The following is a 20,756-nucleotide window of genomic DNA, read 5'->3' on the forward strand; positions in this document are numbered from 1 at the left end:
AGATGACCGAAAAAGCTACACTATAGTATTGCCTTTTTTTTGGAAAAATGTCAAAATTTAAAATACCTTAAAAACAATTGGACTCCACCTATAATAGCGTGCCGAGACAAAGAAAGTCGCAATAACAGCCAAAAACAGCATCAAATTGCATTTTCAAAAAAATGACCGAAAAAGCCATACTATAATATTACATCTTATATTTCATCTATTTGAAATGTCTTAATGAAAGAAAAAGTTTAATCAGTTCAAGGTAATGTATTGTTTTTTATTCCTGCATCTCCTCTGCTCTTGGACCGCCTTTCGTGTCATGCCTGTAAGAGCAGGCAACTGTTTGTAAATGCCTGAATTAAACTATCAGAAAGACAACTGCTGGCTCAGTGTTGTACTTAACAATAAACTTCCCAAAGTATGTTTCGAAAACGACCAGAAACACCATAATATTGCATGTTGAAAGAATGACCTAATAAGCCATGCTATAGTATTGCCTTTTTGGTGAAAAATGTCAAAATTTAAAATGTCTTAAAAACTCCACCTAAAACTGTGTGTAGACACATGCCATAGCAAAGAAAGTCACAAAAACTGCCAAAAACAACATGGAATTGTATATTGAAAAAAATGAAAGAAAAAGCCATACCATAGTTCTGTGAAAAAGTATTTGCCCCCTTACCAATTTCTTACTTTTTTTGCACCTTTGTCACTCTTAGCCATTTCAGATCAAGCAAACTCAAATACAAGTTTATAAGATAACTCACCAGTAATCACAAAATGCAGTTTTAAGTGCCGATTTTATTTATTAAGGGAAAAAAAGCCATCTGAACCTACATGGCCCATGTGAATAATTGCCCCCTACACCTCATAACTGGTTGAACCACCCTTAGCAGCAACAACTGCAGTCAAGCGTTTGCTAGAACTGGCAATGAGTCTTTCACATCGCTGTGGAGGAATTTTGGCCCACTCTTCTTTGCAGAATCGTTTTAATCAGCCACATTCGAGGGTTTCCGAGCATGAACCACCTTTTTAAGGTCATGCCACAGCATCTCAATTGGGTTCAGGTCTGGACATTGACGAGGCCACTCCAAAACCCTCATTCTGTTTTTTTAAGCCATTCAGAAGTGGACTTGCTGGTGTGCTTTGGATCATTGTCCTGCTGCAGAACCCAAGTGCGCTTCAGCTTGAGGTCACAAACTGATGGCCGGACATTTTCCTTCAGGATCTGTTGGTAGAGAGCAGAGTTCAAGGTTCCTTCAATCACAGCAAGTCCTCCAGGTCCTGAAGCAGCAAAGCAGCCCCAAACCATGACACAACCACCACCATGTTTCACTTTGGCATGATGTTCTTTTTATCAAATGCTGTGTTCATTTTACGCCAGATGTAACGGGATGCACTCCTTCCAAAAAGTTCAACTTTTGTTTCATCAGTCCACAGAATATTTTCCCAAAAGCTTTGGGGATCATCAAGATGTTTTTTGGCAAAAGTGAGACGAGCCTTTATGTTCTGTTTTGTCAGCAGTGGCTTTCGCCTTAGAGCTCTGCCATAAATGCCATTTTTGCCTCGTCTCTTTCTTATGGTTGAGTCATGAACACTGACCTTTACTGAGGCAAGTGAGGCCTGCAGTAGTTTAGTTGTTCTGGGTTCCTTTGTGACCTTTTGGATCAGTCGTCGCTGTGCTCTTGAGGTAATTTTGTAGGCCAGCCACCCCTGGGAAGGTTCACCACTGTACCATGCTTTCTCCATTTGTGGATAATGGCTCGCGTGGTTCACTGGAGTCCCAAAGATTCAGAAATGGCTTTGTAACCTTTTCCAGACTGAGACATGTCAATTTCTTTTCTTCTGATCTGCTCTGGAATTTCTTTGGATCGCGGCATGATGTCTCGGGTTCAACATGGCCTCCTTCACCCTGTCAGACAGGTTCTGTATTAGTGATCTCTTCATTTGAAAGGTCTGGCAGCAATCAGACCTGGGTGTGGCTATGAAATTAAACTCAGCTTTTCACAATAATATGATTAATCACAGTTACCTCATCATTTAACAAGGGGGGCAATTACTTTTTCACACAGGATCATGTAGGTTTGGATAGTATTTTTCTCTTAACAAAGAAAATCATCACAGAAAAACTGCATTTTATGTTTGTTTAATATTTAAATTTGTTTGATGATCTGAAATAGTTGAGTGTGACACACATGCAAAAAAGTAAGAAATCAGGAAGGGGCCAAATACTTTTTCACAGCACTGTGTATAATTGTCGTTTTTGTGAAAAATGTCAAAATTTTAAATGTCTTAAAAACACTTGGACTCCACCTTAAATAGCATGCAGACACACGCCATAGCAAAGAAAGCTGCAAAAACGGCCAAAAACAGCATAAATTTGCATGTTGAAAAAATGACCGAAAAAGTCAGACTATAGTATTGCCTTTTTTTTGTGAAAAATGTCAAAATTTTAAATGTCTTTAAAACACTTGGAATCCATATAAAATAGTGTGCCAAGACATGCCATGGCAAAGAAAGTTGCAGAAACGGCCAAGAACAGCATAAAATTGCAGATTGAAAAAATGACAGAAAAAGCCATACTACAGTATTTCATTTTCAGTGTTGGTGTCAAAATTTGAAATGTCTTAAAAACACTTAAAATCGAAACAAAATGGCGTGCTGATACATGCCATGGCAAAATATTTAGTAAACACTTGCAAAAATGTCCAAATACACAATAATATTGCATGTTGAAAAAGTGACCGAAAAAGCCTGACTATAGTATAAGTTTTTAGTGAAAAATGTAAAAATTTCTTCTGTCCAAAAAACACTTGGGAACCACCTAACATAGCTGGCCGAAACATGCCATGACAAAATATTTTGGAAAAACGACCAAAAACACCATAATACTGCATGTTGAAAAAATGACCAAAAAAGCCATGCTATCATGTGAGGAAAAATATCAAAATTCAACCTTCCAAAAAACAGCTGAAAAACACCTAAAATAGTGTGCAGAGACATGCCACGGCAAAGTTTGTTGCAAAAAGGGCCAAAAACACCATAAAAACACCAAAAACAACAACTGAAAATGCCGTTACTATAGTAATGCAATGAAAAATGTCAAAATATGACATCTTCTCTTGTCTTTCTCTTCACCCTCCAAACTGCAGATTCAGATCCATGAACTGTCATCTGCAAATTTCTCTGACGACTGAAGTCGACATCACAGATGAGGATGACAGAGTACAGAGAACTCACCGAGAACTTTGTGGACTGGTGCAAGTGAAACCACCTCCAGATCAATGCGGGGAAAACCAAGGACCTGGTGCTGGATTTCCACAGGCGCAGACATGTCCTCCTCACTCCAGTGAACATCCAGGGAATGGACATTGAGATGGTGGAGTCTTACAAGTACCTGAGTGTTCACCTGAACAATAAACTGGACTGGTCTGATAACACCACTGCACTCTACAAGAAGGGCCAGTGCAGACTCTGCAGACCGCTCAGGAGACTGAGGTCCTTCGGGGTACACGGCTGCTCCTGAGGACGTTTTTTGACGCTGTCGTGGCATCGGCCATCTTCTATGGAGTGGTCTGCTGGGACAGCAGCATCACGACTGCAGACAGGAAAAGGCTTGACAGACTGATACGGAAGGCCAGGTCTGTCCTGGGAGGCCGGCTTGACCCCGTGCAGGTGGTGGGAGAAAGGAGGACGATCACCAAGCTGTCCTCCATGCCGGAGAACGACTCCCACCCCCTGCAGACTGTGACTGCACTGGAGAGCTCCTTCAGGGACAGACTGCTGCATCCAAAGTGTGTGAAGGAGCGACACCGCAGGTCCTTCCTTCCTGCTGCAGTCAGACTGAACAACCAGCACTGCTCCCAGTAGACCACACTCACACTCACCAGCTGGACTACAAAAACGCAATTTCTCACAAGTGCAATTATCACCTTGTGCAAACGGTGTACATATTTTCTTATGTATTTTTTTTCTAGACGGTTTTGTTGGAATTTTATTTTATTTATGTTACTGTTTTTGTACCTTGTTTTTTTAATTATCTACCATTTTAATATTTTAATATTTGTATTTATTTTTATACTATTGTATTGTTCTTTTGCTGTTTATACTTCCTCGTACCTCACAGCTGCTGTAACGTTGTGAATTTCCCCACTGATGGATTATCTTATCTTACAGTATGGTGAAAAATGTCAAACTATGACATGTCCCAAAAGAGCTGAAACTGCATAAAAAGTGTGCCGACACACGTCATGGCATAAAATCATGCAAAAACAGCAAAAAAATCATAAAGTGTAACACTTAGAGGATATGGAGAGCATTGCTTCGGTTAAGATTTAGATGGATCAGAAGGTTCGGCTGCTGGAGCTCAGCGGAGTGTTTAAAAGAGACTTAAGAGGCAAGAACGTAAATGTAAAAATATACAGGCTTTAGTAGAAAAATAAAAACATGCTTCACAGTGCAACAGGTTGGTATTATAACCATAATATCACCAAAGGCCATTATAAGGTATCACATTGGCCAGTATTAATTCTATCTCGGAGGCACACTTTTCACCAGAATTTTGTGTGTCACCTCAAATTCAAGCTTTTCTGATCCAATCCACAGTTCACAATAACCAGAATAACCTTATATCAGTTTATATTACAAACACCATTCACTTAAGGAGGATCTCTGATACATTAGCCACCAAAGAAACGTTACAGGGAACAAACAGGTAGTATGTCGGCTTGAGTCCACAGCGCAAAAAAAGTCACAAAAAAGTTAGTACAAGTCCAAAGATCCCGGGATGTCAAAAAAAAAAGGTAAGTATGGGGGATTCAGATGTCCATGGGCGAGGGTCAGTGTATGTGCGCCCGTGTTGAGGGGGGTGTATGGGGCTGAGTGTGAGGGTGTCTGCAGATACTGGTCCTACCACACCGCAGAGTGCAGAAAAACCTGTCCACTGACCACAGGATATCCTGGTCTCTCAAGATCCAGGTGGGAAGGCTCGCCATCTGTCACACTGGACAGGTCCTTAGAAGAAACAAACCAACACAAAAAACCCAACCTGTCAACAGACAGGGTCCGAAAATATCAGGAGATACCACTTTAAACAGTCTGTCTGACCTGTTTTAACATCATGGAACCAAAACTAACAAACCTTATGAATTAAAATGATATGAAATACTGTAAATTCCTTTTATCTGCAGCCTAACGTTTTTTAGTGTAAATGCCCTTTAACAGTGCAAATTATAAATGTGATACTTTAGCTGCCATAATAAACAACTTTCTTCACAGGTGCAAAATAAGTTGATTCAATTCACTGCGCAGACCTTTAAATAAACCTTATTTAAATCCAACAACACTGAGTAACTCAGACTACAATAAATCCTCCAGCAAAGTGCTGAGTATCAGGAAGCTCTCATAGAGGGGCATTCATTGTGCTCACCGGTCTCCGTGAGGGTTAAACACCGGAAACAAACATGCTGGCGTCCAGGAAGGCCACGGTGCTCCGGGTCCGTGCAGCAGGACACGAGGAAACCGTCGGAAATGTCCGCACTTTCAAACTAACGAGAGCAGACGAGACAGACTCAGTCAGAGCAGCAGCGAAAGATGGCGCGAACAGGTTAACAGGTACCCGGCAGCTACTGAGCTGAACGAACTCACCTGGAGCCGCTTTCACGAGCGACCACTCACGTGACACTTACGTTGTCTTCCGAAGACTCTGCCTCAGTCTTTCCTTCCGGTTTCTCCCGTTTCTCTGTCCGTTAATTCACGTTTGTCTAGAAGCTACGACGCAGCGCGAGCTGCCTCTCTGCAGGCACGAAACACCCAAACATGCTACCCACAAACCTGTGCAGGTGGGCGGAAACTACCTGCAGTAAGCGGCTCTCTGATTGGCTGAACTATCATTGTCTCTGCAGTATCTATTGGATGGAAATAAGAAGAACAAAACAAAATTAAAAAATAAGAACAGATGTGGCACGTTTTCTTGAGTAGGATTTCTAAGGCATAGTAATTTGTAGTTTGTACCTTGTTTCCTTTTGCTTTTTAACCATATATACTCTATTACATTTTAAAGGTGACAATAGCATGTCCAAAAAACAAACGGAAATGCCATACTATAGTAGGCGAAAAATGTCAAAATATGACATGTCCCAAAAAAAGCTGAAAAACGCATAAAATACAGTGCAGAAACATCTCACAGCATAGGATTTTGCAGCCAAACACACCATAATATAGCATGTAAATAAAACGAGGAAAAAGGCTATACAACATTATCACGAAATATAGAGGTCCGGAGCTCCGCCTCCAGCTGAGTCACACAGGTGAGCCGCTTCCTGGAAGGACCCGGAGCTCCGCCTCCAGCTGAGTCACACAGGTGAGCCGCTTCCTGGAAGGACTCCACATTCAAAAGGTGTATTTGCCGTTTGCACGTGCACAGACGGCCGTACAGGTACTCGGGAATATTCTGTGCGAGCTCAGAGTCAGTGTGGTGAAAAAACAACAAAAGAAAACAAGAACCAAACAAATGATACTAATAAATATTTAAAGGAAAAGCTACAAGCTGTTGCACAGTAAACACAGTAAAGTACAATGAAAGTCACACTGTAAAATGCAACCAGTTAAAATAAGTTACTGACCAGGGCCGGCTCTGCCCAATTTGGTGCCCTAGGCGCCCTAACCCTAACACGCACCTCCGCACCCAATAACGACACATCACGTACCCACACATAATTTAGGAACATGTCACTGTTTATTTATTGGTAATGTTGACTTAATGACTGGCGTGGCGGCGCCCCTCCAGCAGATGGCGCCCTAGGCGACCGCCTATATCGCCTATGCCAAGAGCCGGCCCTGTTACTGACTATAAATAAATGCTGCTGCTTCCAGCCCAAAGTTTGGACCGTGTTGCAGTTTTTGTTGCACTTTGTCCTGAGCTGATAATCCTGCAGCAGCATGTGGGATTTTACAGCCATCAGGTCAACATGGAGGGACCTTCCCAGCCAGCAATGTTTGCCTCTGAAAACGTTCTGACAATGTTACAGTGCAACCAATGTTTTAGTTATGTTTTCAGCAGCAAGATAAACCAAGCTAAATGTTACCTTAAAGTTCAGGTAACATTCTCTATTCACATCAAAAACTGTTAAAAATGTTTTAATGTTCACATATCACATTACATTTTCATTATAAATGTGTGCTCTCAGTCCTCAGTAACATTTTCTGAATGTTGCTTTGGAAACGTTCTCTCTTTGTTCTCGTGTAACATTGTGGGAACGTTTTCTAAAAGAACATTTTCGGATCTGTCACTTTTCAACATCACCAAAACATCCTCTGAACGCTGCAGCTCAAACGTCTTCATTGAACCTCACAGGAACATTATCTGAAACGACAAACACCCATAAAACGTTCTTTGAACGTTACATTAAAATGTTTTCTTTAAAACATTATTACAACTTGTAGTCAGTGTTGTGGGAACGTTCCCTGCCAGCTGGGTTGCCTGCTGTAGTTTTTCTGGTTAAAGTTTCTTCCTGCCTCACGTGAGAATTTGGATTTTACAAACTGGAGCTGGAACACGCTTTATTCAAGACAACACAACTTTATTTACAATCAAGCAGAGACAAAATCAACATTTCATTTGTATCTGGACAAACATGTGATGGCAGAAATATTTAAAGTGGGAATGATTCATGTTTTCAGAGATTCACAGACACACAGACTTTATATGAAAGAGATCAAATGACTCAACATGGAAATGAACCACAGTTTCATTTCTGACGTGTTTTCTGCTGTATTTGTGGGAAACTATATATTTATAACCTCCAGCTGTTGTATGATAATATGTATATAATCATTGTGTTGTGTTTTTATTCACACAGCGTCCAAACTCTGATGGTTTTAGGGTTTTTCTTCTGAAGAGGATCAAAGTCTATAGGAGAGTTTACACACTGATGCTTCTTCAGGACCTTCATGAGTCCATCATCTGTCCTCTAGCGCCTCCCTCAGGTCAAACTCACATCCTACACACAGTCTGGGACCTCCCATCAGCTGTGATCCTCAACACACTGAACTCTGTGATCACTGACAGGAGGAGACTGTCTGTCCTCCAGAGGACACAGAGACACTGAGGAACCAGGACAGAACCAGATCCCAAAGCCAGGATAAAGAGGTTCAGTGAATGTGGTGCTGAAGGTGTGGAGGTGGATCAGAGAGTCAGAGGAGACTCTGAAGAAGGACAGAGAGCCAGCAGGACAGTCCACATACACTGCTACTCTACCAGAGACAGAGGAGGAGGAGGAGGAGGAGGAGGAGGAGGAGGAGGAGGAGGAGGTGATGGGTGTTACTCTGTTATTATGACAGACAGAGTAACCACGATCAGAGCAGATCAGACTCCAGGACTGATCATTTCCTCCAAACCAACAGTCTGTACTGCGTCCTCTCCTGCTGATTCGTCTGTAACTCACTGATATATCAACTCCTCTTCTCCACTCGACCTCCCAGTAACAGCGACCAGTCAGACCAGTTCTACACAGCAGCTGAGGCCAGAACTCAAATCTGACTGGATGATCAGGATATGACTGATCCTCTCTCACACGTGTCACCTCTCTGTTGTTTTTGGACAGTTTGAGTTTGTTGTTTACTGTGTTTGTGTCGACTGTGAGCTGACAGGAATCTGACGGAGAGAAGAAGACACAAAGTTATTGATTAGTTATCAGTTATTAATGGATCATGGCTGTGATGATGACATCAGAGCTGTGAATGAGTGATGTCACAGCGTGAAGAGTTAAAAACACGCTCACACGTCCTCAGATAAGATGCATTAAAGCAGAAGGAACGGCTTTAACAACACAATTATACTCTTCTGTTGTGATGAGGGAAACATCTCACAGATTACATCTCCACTCATTTTCAATGCTGTTAGCAGACTGGACAGGAAATGTCATCATACACGTGCTGCTCACATTTTTCAAAATAAAACTGTGAAGAAATAAAGTCTGCAGATGCTGAAAACTCTTGTTCTTTCTGTGGGCAGGCTGATCAAACTTTGATCCTTTGAGTTTTTCACTGTTTTATCACCATGAATTTTTGCTCTAATTTAAGTTGTCGTGTTTTTATAACTGTAACATCATTATGATCATTATCATTAACATCATTATGATTTTACCCTCAGAGATATAATTGACTATTATGATGATACAAGAAACAAATATTTGAATTATGTTGTTAATTTTTTTTATTTTAATGAGGAATTTTTTATTCACAAAAACATTTTTAGTTTCACGCTCCTCTTTATATTTTCTTGATTTATTTTAATTCAACACTTTCTTCTCTCTCACTCATAAATAACAAAAAAGCAACACATTTTTAGATTATTTCAAAAACGTATTTGTTGAAACTCCTGATGTAATGTGAATACTGTATGTATTATCTTTATTACTGTCTGTGTCCTTTTATTAAATAACAATTTAAATATTTTATTGGTTTATATGCTGATATTATGTTTATTACTATTTATTATCTTCAGTGCAGAATGTCATTTTTTAGCTCTCATGACTGTTTTTTTTGTTCTTGTTTGTCTGAATTATTTTGTTCATTTCTTCTGTTAAATAAAGCTTAAAAAAAACCTCATACTTCCTCAGAATATTTGCTCTGATTTATTTTGTCACACTTTTAATATCTTTAACATGACTTATGATTTTACCCTCAAGATATAATTGACTACTTTGATGATACAAGAAACAAATATTTGAATTATGTTGTTCATGTTTTTATTTTACCGGGGAAATTCTTTATTCCCTTTATTCAACCCAAATAAATTTTTAGATTTGGTGAAACTCCTGATATGATATGAAAAATGAAAAAAAAAAAAAAGAAAAATGATAAACATTTTATGGTTCAGGCTCTTTCTATTTTTTTCTTGACTGATTTAAACACTTTCCTCTTTTACTCTTTTAAATAACAGAGAAGCAAACACATTTTTAGATTTGGTGAAACTCCTGATATGATATGAAGAAGTATTTTTATATATTTATTATTGATATCTGTGTCCATTTAGTTGGTTTCTATCTTGTTATTGTGATTATTTGTGATTATTTCTTATGTTGTGTGTACAATAGTCAGTCAGTCAGTGTTTCGTGCTCTCATGTATGTTTGTGTTCTTGTCTGTCTGACATGTTTTCTTCAGATTTCGTTAAATAAAGCTGCGATCGATAAAAAAACACACACTCACACTTCCTCAGACCTGGTCTCAACCATCGGACTCCAGCAGGCTCCGCCCTGAAAGGAGAAGCGTTCATTTCAATTAATTGATCATGGAAAAAATACCGTGTTAAAAACCCACTGATTAATGCCATTTTGTGGCGCTTTGACCTGGTGTCTCATTGAAGGCCACGGTGGCTTTGTGACAGAGTTTTTGTACCATCAGAGTACTTCGGCCTCTAAATATCACCGCCGTGTTAACAGGTTAGAGCAGCCACGCCGCCTGCAGGAGCGCTCAGACTCGTCTCAGCTTCCTGTCAGCTGCAGCACATCCACAGAAATGGCGGCTCGCTGAATTTTTTTGTCGTGCTGCGCCTGTCTTAGCAGGAATCAAGTGAAAATTGTGTTTTGATTATATTGACCCTATACCACCTCTTACTGCGGTTTAAAGTCTCTCTGTCACAGAGCTGCGGAAATAAAACATGTTTTTACTAAAAACGTCCCTGCTTCTATTTCAAAATAAAAGCCCTCTGACAGAATCCCATCAGTTGTTGACACAAGGCATTTTATTTTGAAATAATTGCTGGACCGTGTTGTTGACGATGCTGGAGCTGCATGATTTTGTAAATGAGGGAGATTTGTGATTATAAATGTGAATTTAATTTTTAAAAATACTTCTACAGCAAAAGTTGATGTATGTGATTAATTTAGATTAATTAATCAGCATGTAATTAATTATATTATTTTTTATTTTCACTTCATTCTCACAGCAGCCCTACTTATTATAGCATTTAAATTTGCAGATAAACAAAAGCAACCTGTGTTGATCGAGTAGGATGAATCGTCGTTCAGAGGACACGTTTGGATTTAGATCAAAGCTCAACCATCAGGTTACACAAAGATCATCTACAAATTATTTTTTAAATTGCAATAACGGGGCAGCCCCGAAACATACGTAAAATGTCTGCGGAGCATTTAAAGAAGAAAAAGTACAGTTATAAGAATTAACCATATGCATTTTGTAACGTCTACAAACTGCAGCACGGCCCCATGAATGAGCTGGAAGTTCATCAACTAGTCTGCTAAATATTTAGATGTGTTAGATTTGATCACATTTTATTTAATCTGGTTGACACACTTTGTATCCATGGCAACTGTTGCATTGATTCTTCTATGTGATAAATAAATCTGAAATAATAATCTGTTTATTATTTTTCTCACTCTGCTCTAAATATGAGACAAATCCGTGTGAACAGAAACAGCTGTTTCCTCTCGGCTGTGGAGCATTTGTGTGTGATGGTTACAGACGATGACTCGCTCGAGTCTGGAGTTTCTGTGTTGTAACTTTTTGATGAGTCGGCGTTCTTCAGCTCTGACTGTTTGAAACAGAAAATGAATCAAATGGAGGTTGACCTCAACAGCTGGCTGCACTAACATAAAAAATGATTATCACACCAGCAGAGAAACTATTCTGATATTAGAAAGAAAGTGAACCTGTTTTTAAAAACACTGTTTACTGAATAACTGTCTGTATGTGTTCAACTCTGAGTTAGTTTCAAAGTTCTTGAATCACTTTATGAATCTGAAAATGTCTCTCTGGTATTTCAGGTTCAAACAACAGAGGCAGAAAAAACAAATTTAGAAAATGTTCAGGAAAAGTTGTTCACAGAATCGAAAACCGATTAAACACAAATGGTTCAAACTTAATTGAAGAGAACATCTCTAAGTTTATCCATTCATAAACATGTGGATGAATCCTGACCTGAGAGTCTCCAGAGGACAGTGAGGACTCTTCAGTCCAGCAGACAGCTGCTTCAGTCCTGAATCCTGCAGGTCGTTGTTACTCAGGTCCAGGTGTCTCAGACTGGAGGACTGGGAGCTGAGGACAGAGGACAGATCTGCACAGCTTCTCTCTGAGAGCTTACAGACACTCAGCCTGAAGAGACAACAACCAACAAGAAGACAAAGAGACTTTGTGTTAAATCAGATCACAGCTGATCAGAAATCACAGGTGAAGAAAAGCAGCTGACGTGTTGTATGTTTGATGATGTGATGGATCACACGGTGGCTGATGTTCAGACTGCACAATATTCCTGTTTGTTTGGTCACTGTGTCAGATTAGACAGATTCATAAAATCTGATTATTTTTCTGTGATTTTCATCTGGTAGCTTCATTAGACTCCATTCTGGGTCCAGGTGCTGTTCAAACAGTCTGGTCCAGAATCAGGTCCAGCAGGTGCAGTTTTGTGTCTCTTGTCATGGAGGGAAGTGTTAGATGATACGATGCTGAAGCTGCTGTGATTTATATGAACGTTGTATTTCAGTTTCCATGTAAACTATGAAACAACATTTCAAGGGAATTAATATTTTTTCTGGAGGCCAAAATTTGGCCCCAGAGCCACCGTTTGACTACGACTGAATAAAGACCAGCGGTGCTGAGGTCTGACCTGAGAGTCTCCAGAGGACAGTGAGGACTCTTCAGTCCAGCAGACAGCTGCTTCAGTCCTGAATCCTGCAGGTCGTTGTTACTCAGGTCCAGGTGTCTCAGACTGGAGGACTGGGAGCTGAGGACAGAGGAAAGAGCTGCACAGCTTCTCTCTGAGAGCTTACAGACACTCAGCCTGAAGAGACAACAACCAACAAGAGGAGAAACATTTGAGTTAAAATGTGATCATCTTTGATTAATGAGTCTCGACTGAAGTAGAATAAAAAGAACCCAAATCTCAGTCAGCAGCTCTGCTCACAGTATAATAACAGAGCTGCATTTAACACTGAGTCCAGAACAACAACACTTTAAATCTGTTCAGTAAAACTGAAACATTAACTTCATCCAGACGGCAGCCAGCGAGGAGTCACTAAATCTGGAGATGAAGAGCATAATCTCCTCTCAGCACAGGTTAAAATCCTTACAGTTAATTATGATTCACTCAGGAAGAAAGAGGACATCCAAAAACCATGATATCATAATATAATGGTCTTCTCTGTGTCAGCTGGAGTTCATATCTGTGTGCTGCACAGCAGCTGGAGCTGAACTGAGAACATTCAAATCCTGTTAAACCTTCGACAGATTCAGAGACGCTGACACGAGAGAGGCTGTTTTAACTGCAGGAACCTTAAAGAAACACCTGAAATCATCCCAGATTATCTGTAACTGGCTCTGACCTCAGAGTCTCCAGAGGACAGTGAGGACTCTTCAGTCCAGCAGACAGCTGCTTCAGTCCTGAATCCTGCAGGTCGTTGTTACTCAGGTCCAGGTGTCTCAGACTGGAGGACTGGGAGCTGAGGACAGAGGACAGAGCTGCACAGCTTCTCTCTGAGAGCTCACAGCCGCTCAGCCTGAAGAGACATTGAAGAAAGTCATTAATGTGTCTGTCCTCTCAGAGACAGTCATGTATGAACAGCTGTTTGAATGAATTAAAGTCTCTCTGTACTCACAGAGCTTTGTTGGAGGCTTTGACCACTGGCAGCAGCCTCAGAAGAGCCTCCTCTGAAGCAGAGTATTTCTTCAGGTCAAACACGTCCAGATCTTCTTCTGATGACAGTAAGATGAAGACCAGAGCTGACCACTGAGCAGGAGACAGTTCACCTGTGGACAGACGTCCTGATCTCAGGGACTGTTGGATCTCCTCCACCAGAGAACGATCATTCAGTTCATTCAGACAGTGGAACAGGTTGATGCTTCGCTCTGCAGAGAGATCCTCGTTAATCTTCCTCTTGATGTACTCGACTGTTTCCTGATTGGTCCGTGAGCTACTTCCTGTCTGTGTCAGCAGACCTCGTAGGTGTTTCTGATTGGTCTGCAGTGACAGACCCAGGAGGAAGCGCAGGAACAAGTCCAGGTGTCCATTTGGACTCTGTAAGGCCTTGTCCACAGCACTCTGGTAGAGACGTGTTGGTTCAGGTCTGTCTCCTAAGACTTTAGACCACCAGGATGTAGTTTGTTGTTCTTCCATCAGATTGACTCCAGAGTTGATGAAGGTCAGATGGACATGAAGAGCAGCCAGAAACTCCTGAACACTCAGATGGACGAAGCAGAAGACCTTGTCCTGGTACAGTCCTCTCTCCTCTTTAAAGACCTGTGTGAACACTCCTGAGTACACTGAGGCTGCTCTGATATCGATGCCACACTCTGTCAGGTCGGACTCGTAGAAGATCAGGTTTCCTTTCTGCAGCTGCTCAAAAGCCAGTTTTCCCAGAGACTCCATCATCTTCCTGCTCTCTGGACTCCAGTGTGGATCTGTCTCAGCTCCTCCGTCATACTTGACGTTCTTCAGTTTGGTCTGAACCACCAGGAAGTGGATGTACATCTCAGTCAGGGTCTCGGGCAGCTGTCCTCCCTCTCTGGTGTCCAACACGTCCTCCAGGACTGTAGCAGTGATCCAGCAGAAGACTGGGATGTGGCACATGATGTGGAGGCTTCGGGAAGTCTTGATGTGGGAGATGATCCTGCCCGCCTGCTCTTCGTCTCTGAACCTCCTCCTGAAGTACTCCTCCTTCTGTGGGTCGGTGAACCCTCTGACCTCTGTCACCATGTCAACGCACTCAGGAGGGATCTGATTGGCTGCTGCAGGTCGTGTGGTTATCCAGAGGCGAGCGGAGGGAAGCAGTTTCCCCCTGATGAGGTTCGTCAGCAGCACATCCACTGAGGTGGACTCTGTGACGTCGGTCAGGATCTCGTTGTTGTGGAAGTCCAGAGGAAGTCGACACTCATCCAGACCGTCAAAGATGAAGACGACCTGGAAGTCTTCAAACCTGCAGATTCCTGCTTCTTTGGTTTCAGTAAAGAAGTGATGAACAAGCTCCACCAAGCTGTACTTTTTCTCTTTCAGCACATTCAGCTCTCTGAACGTGAATGGAAACGTGAACCGGATGTCCCGGTTGGCTTTGTCTTCGGCCCAGTCCAGAGTGAACTTCTGTGTTAGGACCGTTTTCCCGATGCCAGCCACTCCCTTTGTCATCACTGTTCTGATCGGTTGGTCTCGTCCAGGTGAGCCTTTAAAGACGTCTTCTTGTCTGATGGTTGTTTCTGGTCTGACTGGTTTCCTGGATGCTGATTCAATCTGTCTGACCTCATGTTGATCATTGACCTCTGCAGTCCCTCCCTCTGTGATGTAGAGCTCTGTGTAGATCTGATTCAGGAGGGTCGGGTTCCTGCTTTAGCGATCCCCTCAAACACACACTGGAACTTCTTCTTCAGGTTACATTTTAGTTCACGCTGACAAACTGCAGAATGACTTCCTGAATGAAAAAACAACAAAGAAGATCAGTAAGTCAAAAAGGACATTTCAACAGGTCATGTCCTCACAGACTGAGTACATGAATATATTTTGGTCCGTCTCTTGAGACGTCAGTAAACGTCCCATTGATCCATCATGTTAAATCTGTATAGAAATCCTCTTACGTCTCTGCAGACAGTCAGCCAGCTCCTCCTGCTTCATCCTCCTCAGGAAGTTCAGGGTGATCTTCAGAAACGCCTCTCTGCTGCTCCTCCTCTGCTCCTCGTCCTCCCTCTGACTCTCAGAGCATTCTGGGTAATCTGACGTCAGGACCTTCTGGATCTTCTTCAGCTCGTTCTTCACAAAAGTGACGATGTTGTCCTCCAGCTCCTGGAACAGATTATTAGATGAAGGACACAATCAGACATCAGATCCACGTTGGACACACTGACAGTCCACTGGTCTACAAAGTGCAGCACGGAGACGACTGTCAACACAACGGGTGGAGACGCTGTCGTTGGACATGAACAGACCGTAAATATGGAGTCCAGGTGTGTCTGATGCTGCCGGGCAGACTGACCACTGGGAACCTCTGAGCTCTGCTGGTCCACCCTGTGGAGGAACCATCAACAATCAGCTCACACTGAACCACCGACTGTAGAAGGTTTATGATTCTCAAACAAGCCGACAACACGGAGTTAAAAACACTGTGTTCAGTCATGATTGAAGATCAGATGTAAACAACACTGACAAGGATGGACGACTGATTCAGGATCTGTGTAACATCACGCCCATCTGTTTCATAAGTTTGAAGGTCTTACTCTGGGTCATCAGGACGGCGTCCATCTTTGAAGTCAATCGGATGACCCAGAGACCGATCACTCTTCATGGACACACAGCTGGGTACAGGAGACTTTTCTCTCTGCTGCTGAAAACTGACAGAAACAGTGAAGTTTACTGATCACAAAGTATTTCTCCCTCTGGTTTCACTGATTTCATGTGAAAATAAAAGTTGTTTTATTGCCGTTAAAGGACCCTGATGTCCTCTGAGGACAGGGACGCATTTTCATTTATTTCATGTCTTTGACCTGATGATCTTGTTCCAACACTCTCGTACCTAAATCCAGCAAAGATCGATTTCTACTTCCAAAAAACGTAGATAACCGACCCCAAAATGTTTACCATCCTAACAGTCGAGGTTTTAAACACGTCCTTGACGTCATGAAACAGGTTCAGTCCAAAAGTACCGCTTTGGTTTGGGCAACAAACGTTCATGGTTAGGTTTAGAAAAAACATCATAGTTTGGCATTAAATAAGTACTTTTTCACTAATATATCATGACACGTGACGTGACACACGTGACATGTGTCTCTAGCGTATCATGCTACACATACTCACACGCTAGGATACGTTGTTAGTAAAATAAGTCAGCGTTGACTTTAGGACACAAACAGCAGTCTCCTGGGTAAAAGTCCCGTGTTTGTATGAGCCGCCCACCACCCTGAAGGTGTTTCTCTGATATTTGAACAACTTTACGTGTGCTTTGTCACGTGTTCTGCTCGCTCACTTCCTCTTCTGCTCCTGCTGTGACTCCTACAGCCACTGGAGGGCGCCGCCTTACATTAATGTCAGCTGTAATAAGCTGCTGGCACAGTCCACCTGTGCGGTTGTGTTTTCAGTGAGAGCGGGCTGTAATGTTCTCTGTACTCATTCGACATTTCATTTCAGCTTACTGTGCAGCAGAGACGTCTCGTCCTTTCAGATCCATGCCTCGATCATGTGACCGCTCAGTTTTGGGGGTCAGGCGGCTGGTTCCAGGTCCTGGTCCGGGTCCAGGTTGATGGGTCCTGGTCCACAGAGAGGAAGACCAGCAGGGAGAGAAATTCAGTTTTTAATCTTCAGCCTCAGGAGCTGCTGAGAAACTCTCAGCTATCAACAGGAAAAGGACCAACACAGCAAAGTTTCACTGAACGTAGTGAAGAAAATGTGTGTGAGCGCCGAACAGCTGAAGATTATGTGGAAACAAGATGGAATTATGTGTCACGAGGAAAAGTCAACACTCGACGTCTTCATGCAGAGCTGCGATTTCAGCTCACGCTGTCTCCACATTACGTCTGAAACGTCCGTCAACACCGAAGACGGACGACTTCCCAACCGGGAATTCAAATTTTGATTTTACGAGGTGATATTTCTCAGTGGGACGCTTACGAAGATTTGAAGACATCTCTAGGATTTGAGGACATTTCTGGGATTTTAAGGCCATTCCAAGGATTTTAAAACATTTCAAAGGATTTTATAACGTTTCTAGGATTTGGTGACGTTTTCAGTAGTATTTCTCATATTAAAGGACGTTTTCTAAGATTTTAAGACATCTCGAGGATTCTAGGAAACATTTCTCATATTTTCGGACATTTCTGGGATTTTAAGACATTTGAACTAAAGAACATTTCTTAGATTTAAGTATGTTTCCAGGACTTTTAGCACATTCATAGGATTTTACAACACTTCTAGGATTTAAGGACATTTCTCAGATTTTTGCAAATTTCTCACATTTTAGGAAGTTTCCTGGATTTTAGGACATTTTTTCTTTATTGTGGGACATTCAGAGGATTTGATGATATTTCTCAATAGGACGTTAAGCATCTTAGGATGTTCTTCAGATTGAAGGATGTCTTGAAGAGATTTCTCATATTTTAGGACATTTTTTAGATTTGAGGACATTTCCAGGATTTTGGGACATTTGGACATAAGAACATTTGTCAGATTTAAAGATGTTTCTAGGAAATTTTTTGGTCAACAAGCTCTGTGTTGATGCTGTTTTATGCTCTCTGGCACCTTCTGGACACTAAAAGGACAAAAACAGTTCCCAGTGTGAGTCCCAGATTTGTCCAGCAGACGCAGGTTGAGCATCAGTGATGTGGAGGTTTGTTGTGAGTGAGTGTGGAGGTGAGAGAGCAGAGAAACAGGAAACAGAGAGTTCATCAACATGTTGAAGGTGAAACTGAATCAAATGAAACTCAGGTGTTGAGTGAGATACCTTTTCATGCTGGAGATCACCTGCAGCGTCCTGGTGGAGACACACAGAGACAGAGACAGAGACAGAGAGACAGAGAGACAGACGTGTCCATCATGTAAAGCGTCTGCTGTCAGATTAGTTCAGTCTGGATCAGAGAAAAGTAGGTTAATGTATAAAAACTGAAAATTTTCTGACAGTAAAAAGAAAAATTTACGAGGAAAAGAAATCAGATCATCTCTGAGATTCAAGAGGTAAAGATACAAAAAATAATTAATATTCTCTGATATATAAGTGGTAAATTTACAAGAAAAATCCTGGAAATTCTCAGATATTCTCTGAAATAAAATTGGTAAATCAAGGAGAAAACAGTTATTATTCTCTGAGAATGACGTGGTAAATTTATGAGAAAGAAAACATGGATCATCTCCTCGAATTAAGGGTTTAACCAACAAGAAAAAGAAAGAAAAACTAGGATTAAAGTGGTAAATTTATGACAAAAATATCAAATATTCACTGAGATTTAAGAGCTACATTTTCATGCACACAAACTTGAATTTTAAGCATTCAATGAAATTAAATTTAGTTATAATTTAACAATATTTTTTTCTAGTATTTACCACTTTAATGTCTTAATATCAAAGTTTTTCTCGTAAATTTACCTTTTTAGTCTCAGAGAATATTCCCATTTTCCTCATAAATGTACCACTTTCGTGTCAGATAATATTTCCCTAAATGTAGCTCCTGATGAATAGCTGTTTATTTAATTTTGATTTTGGCAGTTTCACTCCTCCATATAAACAGAGTGCGTTTTAAGCGCGCTCCCGACGCACCGAGCAGGAAGCGCCTGAGTGCGCGCGCCCTCATCTGTTGATTGACGCCATCGACTGAATATGAAGATTTATGTTTATATGATTATATCGATATATTTATATGTGATTTATTTCTTTATAAACTGTCTATGATTCACACTGACATGCGCGTGCAGCTCGCTCACTTGAAAAACAGGTTCCTATGCGCGTGCGTGACTTCAGTTTGGGAGTTTCCAGAGAGTCAAAAAGTGCGGAGTGACGCTCCTTACCTGCTCCTCTCTGCTCCTCCGTTAGTGTCGCGGAGTCAAAGAGTCAAAGCTTCAGACGGAGACGACAAACTCACAGCTGAGTCAGATCCTCACTCCTCACCTGAGGAGAAACGCTCCCGCACAGGTGAGCCGCTTCCTGGAAGGACCCGGAGCTCCGCCTCCAGCTGAGTCACACAGGTGAGCCGCTTCCTGGAAGGACCCGGAGCTCCGCCTCCAGCTGAGTCACACAGGTGAGCCGCTTCCTGGAAGGACTCAAGATTTAACAGGTGTATTTGCCGTTTGCACGTGCACAGACGGCCGTACAGGTACTCGGGAATATTCTGTGCGAGCTCAGAGTCAGTGTGGTGAAAAAACAACAAAAGAAAACAAGAACCAAACAAATGATACTAATAAATATTTAAAGGAAAAGCTACAAGCTGTCGCACAGTAAACACAGTAAAGTACAATGAAAGTCACACTGTAAAATGCAACCAGTTAAAATAAGTTACTGACCAGGGCCGGCTCTGCCCAATTTGGTGCCCTAGGCTCCCCAACCCTAACCCGCACCTCCGCACCCAATAACGACACATCACGTACCCACACATAATTTAGGAACATGTCACTGTTTATTTATTGGTAATGTTGATATATATATTTTTTTCTAGACAGAAAACACTAAGTGAGGGCACCAGTGGGCATAGAAAATTATTATTTTATTATTATTTTCCCTCGAGGCCAAGGGGGACTGGCGGCGTGGCGGCGCCCCTCCAGCAGATGGCGCCCTAGGCGACCGCCTATATCGCCTATGCCAAGAGCCGGCCCTGTTACTGACTATAAATAAATGCTGCTGCTTCCAGCCCAAAGTTTGGACCGTGTTGCAGTTTTTGTTGCACTTTGTCCTGAGCTGATAAATCCTGCAGCAGCATGTGGGATTTTACAGCCATCAGGTCAACATGGAGGGACCTTCCCAGCCAGCAATGTTTGCCTCTGAAAACGTTCTGACAATGTTACAGTGCAACCAATGTTTTAGTTATGTTTTCAGCAGCAAGATAAACCAAGCTAAATGTTACCTTAAAGTTCAGGTAACATTCTCTATTCACATCAAAAATTGTTAAAAATGTTTTAATGTTCACATATCACATTACATTTTCATTATAAATGTGTGCTCTCAGTCCTCAGTAACATTTTCTGAATGTTGCTTTGGAAACGTTCTCTCTTTGTTCTCGTGTAACATTGTGGGAACGTTTTCGAAAAGAACATTTTCGGATCTGTCACTTTTCAACATCACCAAAACATCCTCTGA

General features: G+C 41.7%; 2 protein-coding genes and 2 long non-coding RNA genes across 6 annotated transcripts; all 4 read right to left on the bottom strand.

Moving 5' to 3' along the window:
- Positions 1-766: 766 nt before the first annotated feature.
- Positions 767-1,683, bottom strand: LOC148187599 (uncharacterized). The gene is made up of 2 exons (XR_015778542.1): positions 1,588-1,683; positions 767-1,213 (listed from the first exon to the last, which is right to left on the bottom strand). It is a non-coding gene; the product is annotated as an uncharacterized LOC148187599 (long non-coding RNA).
- A 2,707-nt stretch (positions 1,684-4,390) lies between these two features.
- LOC148187600 (uncharacterized) lies at positions 4,391-5,890 on the bottom strand. 2 transcript variants are annotated; one of them, XR_015778536.1, is made up of 3 exons: positions 5,632-5,890; positions 5,414-5,531; positions 4,391-4,998 (listed from the first exon to the last, which is right to left on the bottom strand). It is a non-coding gene; the product is annotated as an uncharacterized LOC148187600 (long non-coding RNA). The 2 variants fall into 2 exon arrangements; XR_015778535.1 differs by having other exon boundaries at positions 4,391-5,032; positions 5,632-5,888.
- A 1,654-nt stretch (positions 5,891-7,544) lies between these two features.
- Positions 7,545-13,042, bottom strand: LOC148187601 (E3 ubiquitin/ISG15 ligase TRIM25-like). Its single transcript, XM_088086874.1, has 5 exons — positions 12,990-13,042; positions 12,612-12,785; positions 11,927-12,148; positions 10,196-10,242; positions 7,545-8,638 (listed from the first exon to the last, which is right to left on the bottom strand). The coding sequence occupies exons 1-5, from the start codon at positions 13,040-13,042 to the stop codon at positions 8,010-8,012; spliced, it is 1,125 nt and encodes a 374-aa protein (XP_087943000.1). The 3' UTR covers positions 7,545-8,009.
- Positions 12,937-17,227, bottom strand: LOC148187602 (protein NLRC3-like). Of its 2 annotated transcripts, XM_088086815.1 has the most exons (6): positions 17,114-17,227; positions 16,202-16,315; positions 15,914-15,992; positions 15,566-15,770; positions 13,600-15,402; positions 12,937-13,500 (listed from the first exon to the last, which is right to left on the bottom strand). In XM_088086815.1, exons 5-6 carry the CDS (start codon positions 15,120-15,122, stop codon positions 13,296-13,298), a joined length of 1,728 nt encoding a protein of 575 aa, XP_087942941.1. In that variant the 5' UTR covers positions 15,123-15,402; positions 15,566-15,770; positions 15,914-15,992; positions 16,202-16,315; positions 17,114-17,227; the 3' UTR covers positions 12,937-13,295. The 2 variants fall into 2 exon arrangements, with proteins under 2 accessions (XP_087942941.1, XP_087942942.1); XM_088086816.1 differs by lacking the exon at positions 12,937-13,500 and having other exon boundaries at positions 13,596-15,402.
- Between the last annotated feature and the right edge of the window lie 3,529 nt (positions 17,228-20,756).

Source organism: Plectropomus leopardus, chromosome 13, assembly GCF_026936395.1.
Source record: "Plectropomus leopardus strain MGB_pleo_1.0 chromosome 13, ASM2693639v1, whole genome shotgun sequence".
In the NCBI taxonomy this organism is placed as follows: domain Eukaryota; kingdom Metazoa; phylum Chordata; class Actinopteri; order Perciformes; family Serranidae; genus Plectropomus; species Plectropomus leopardus.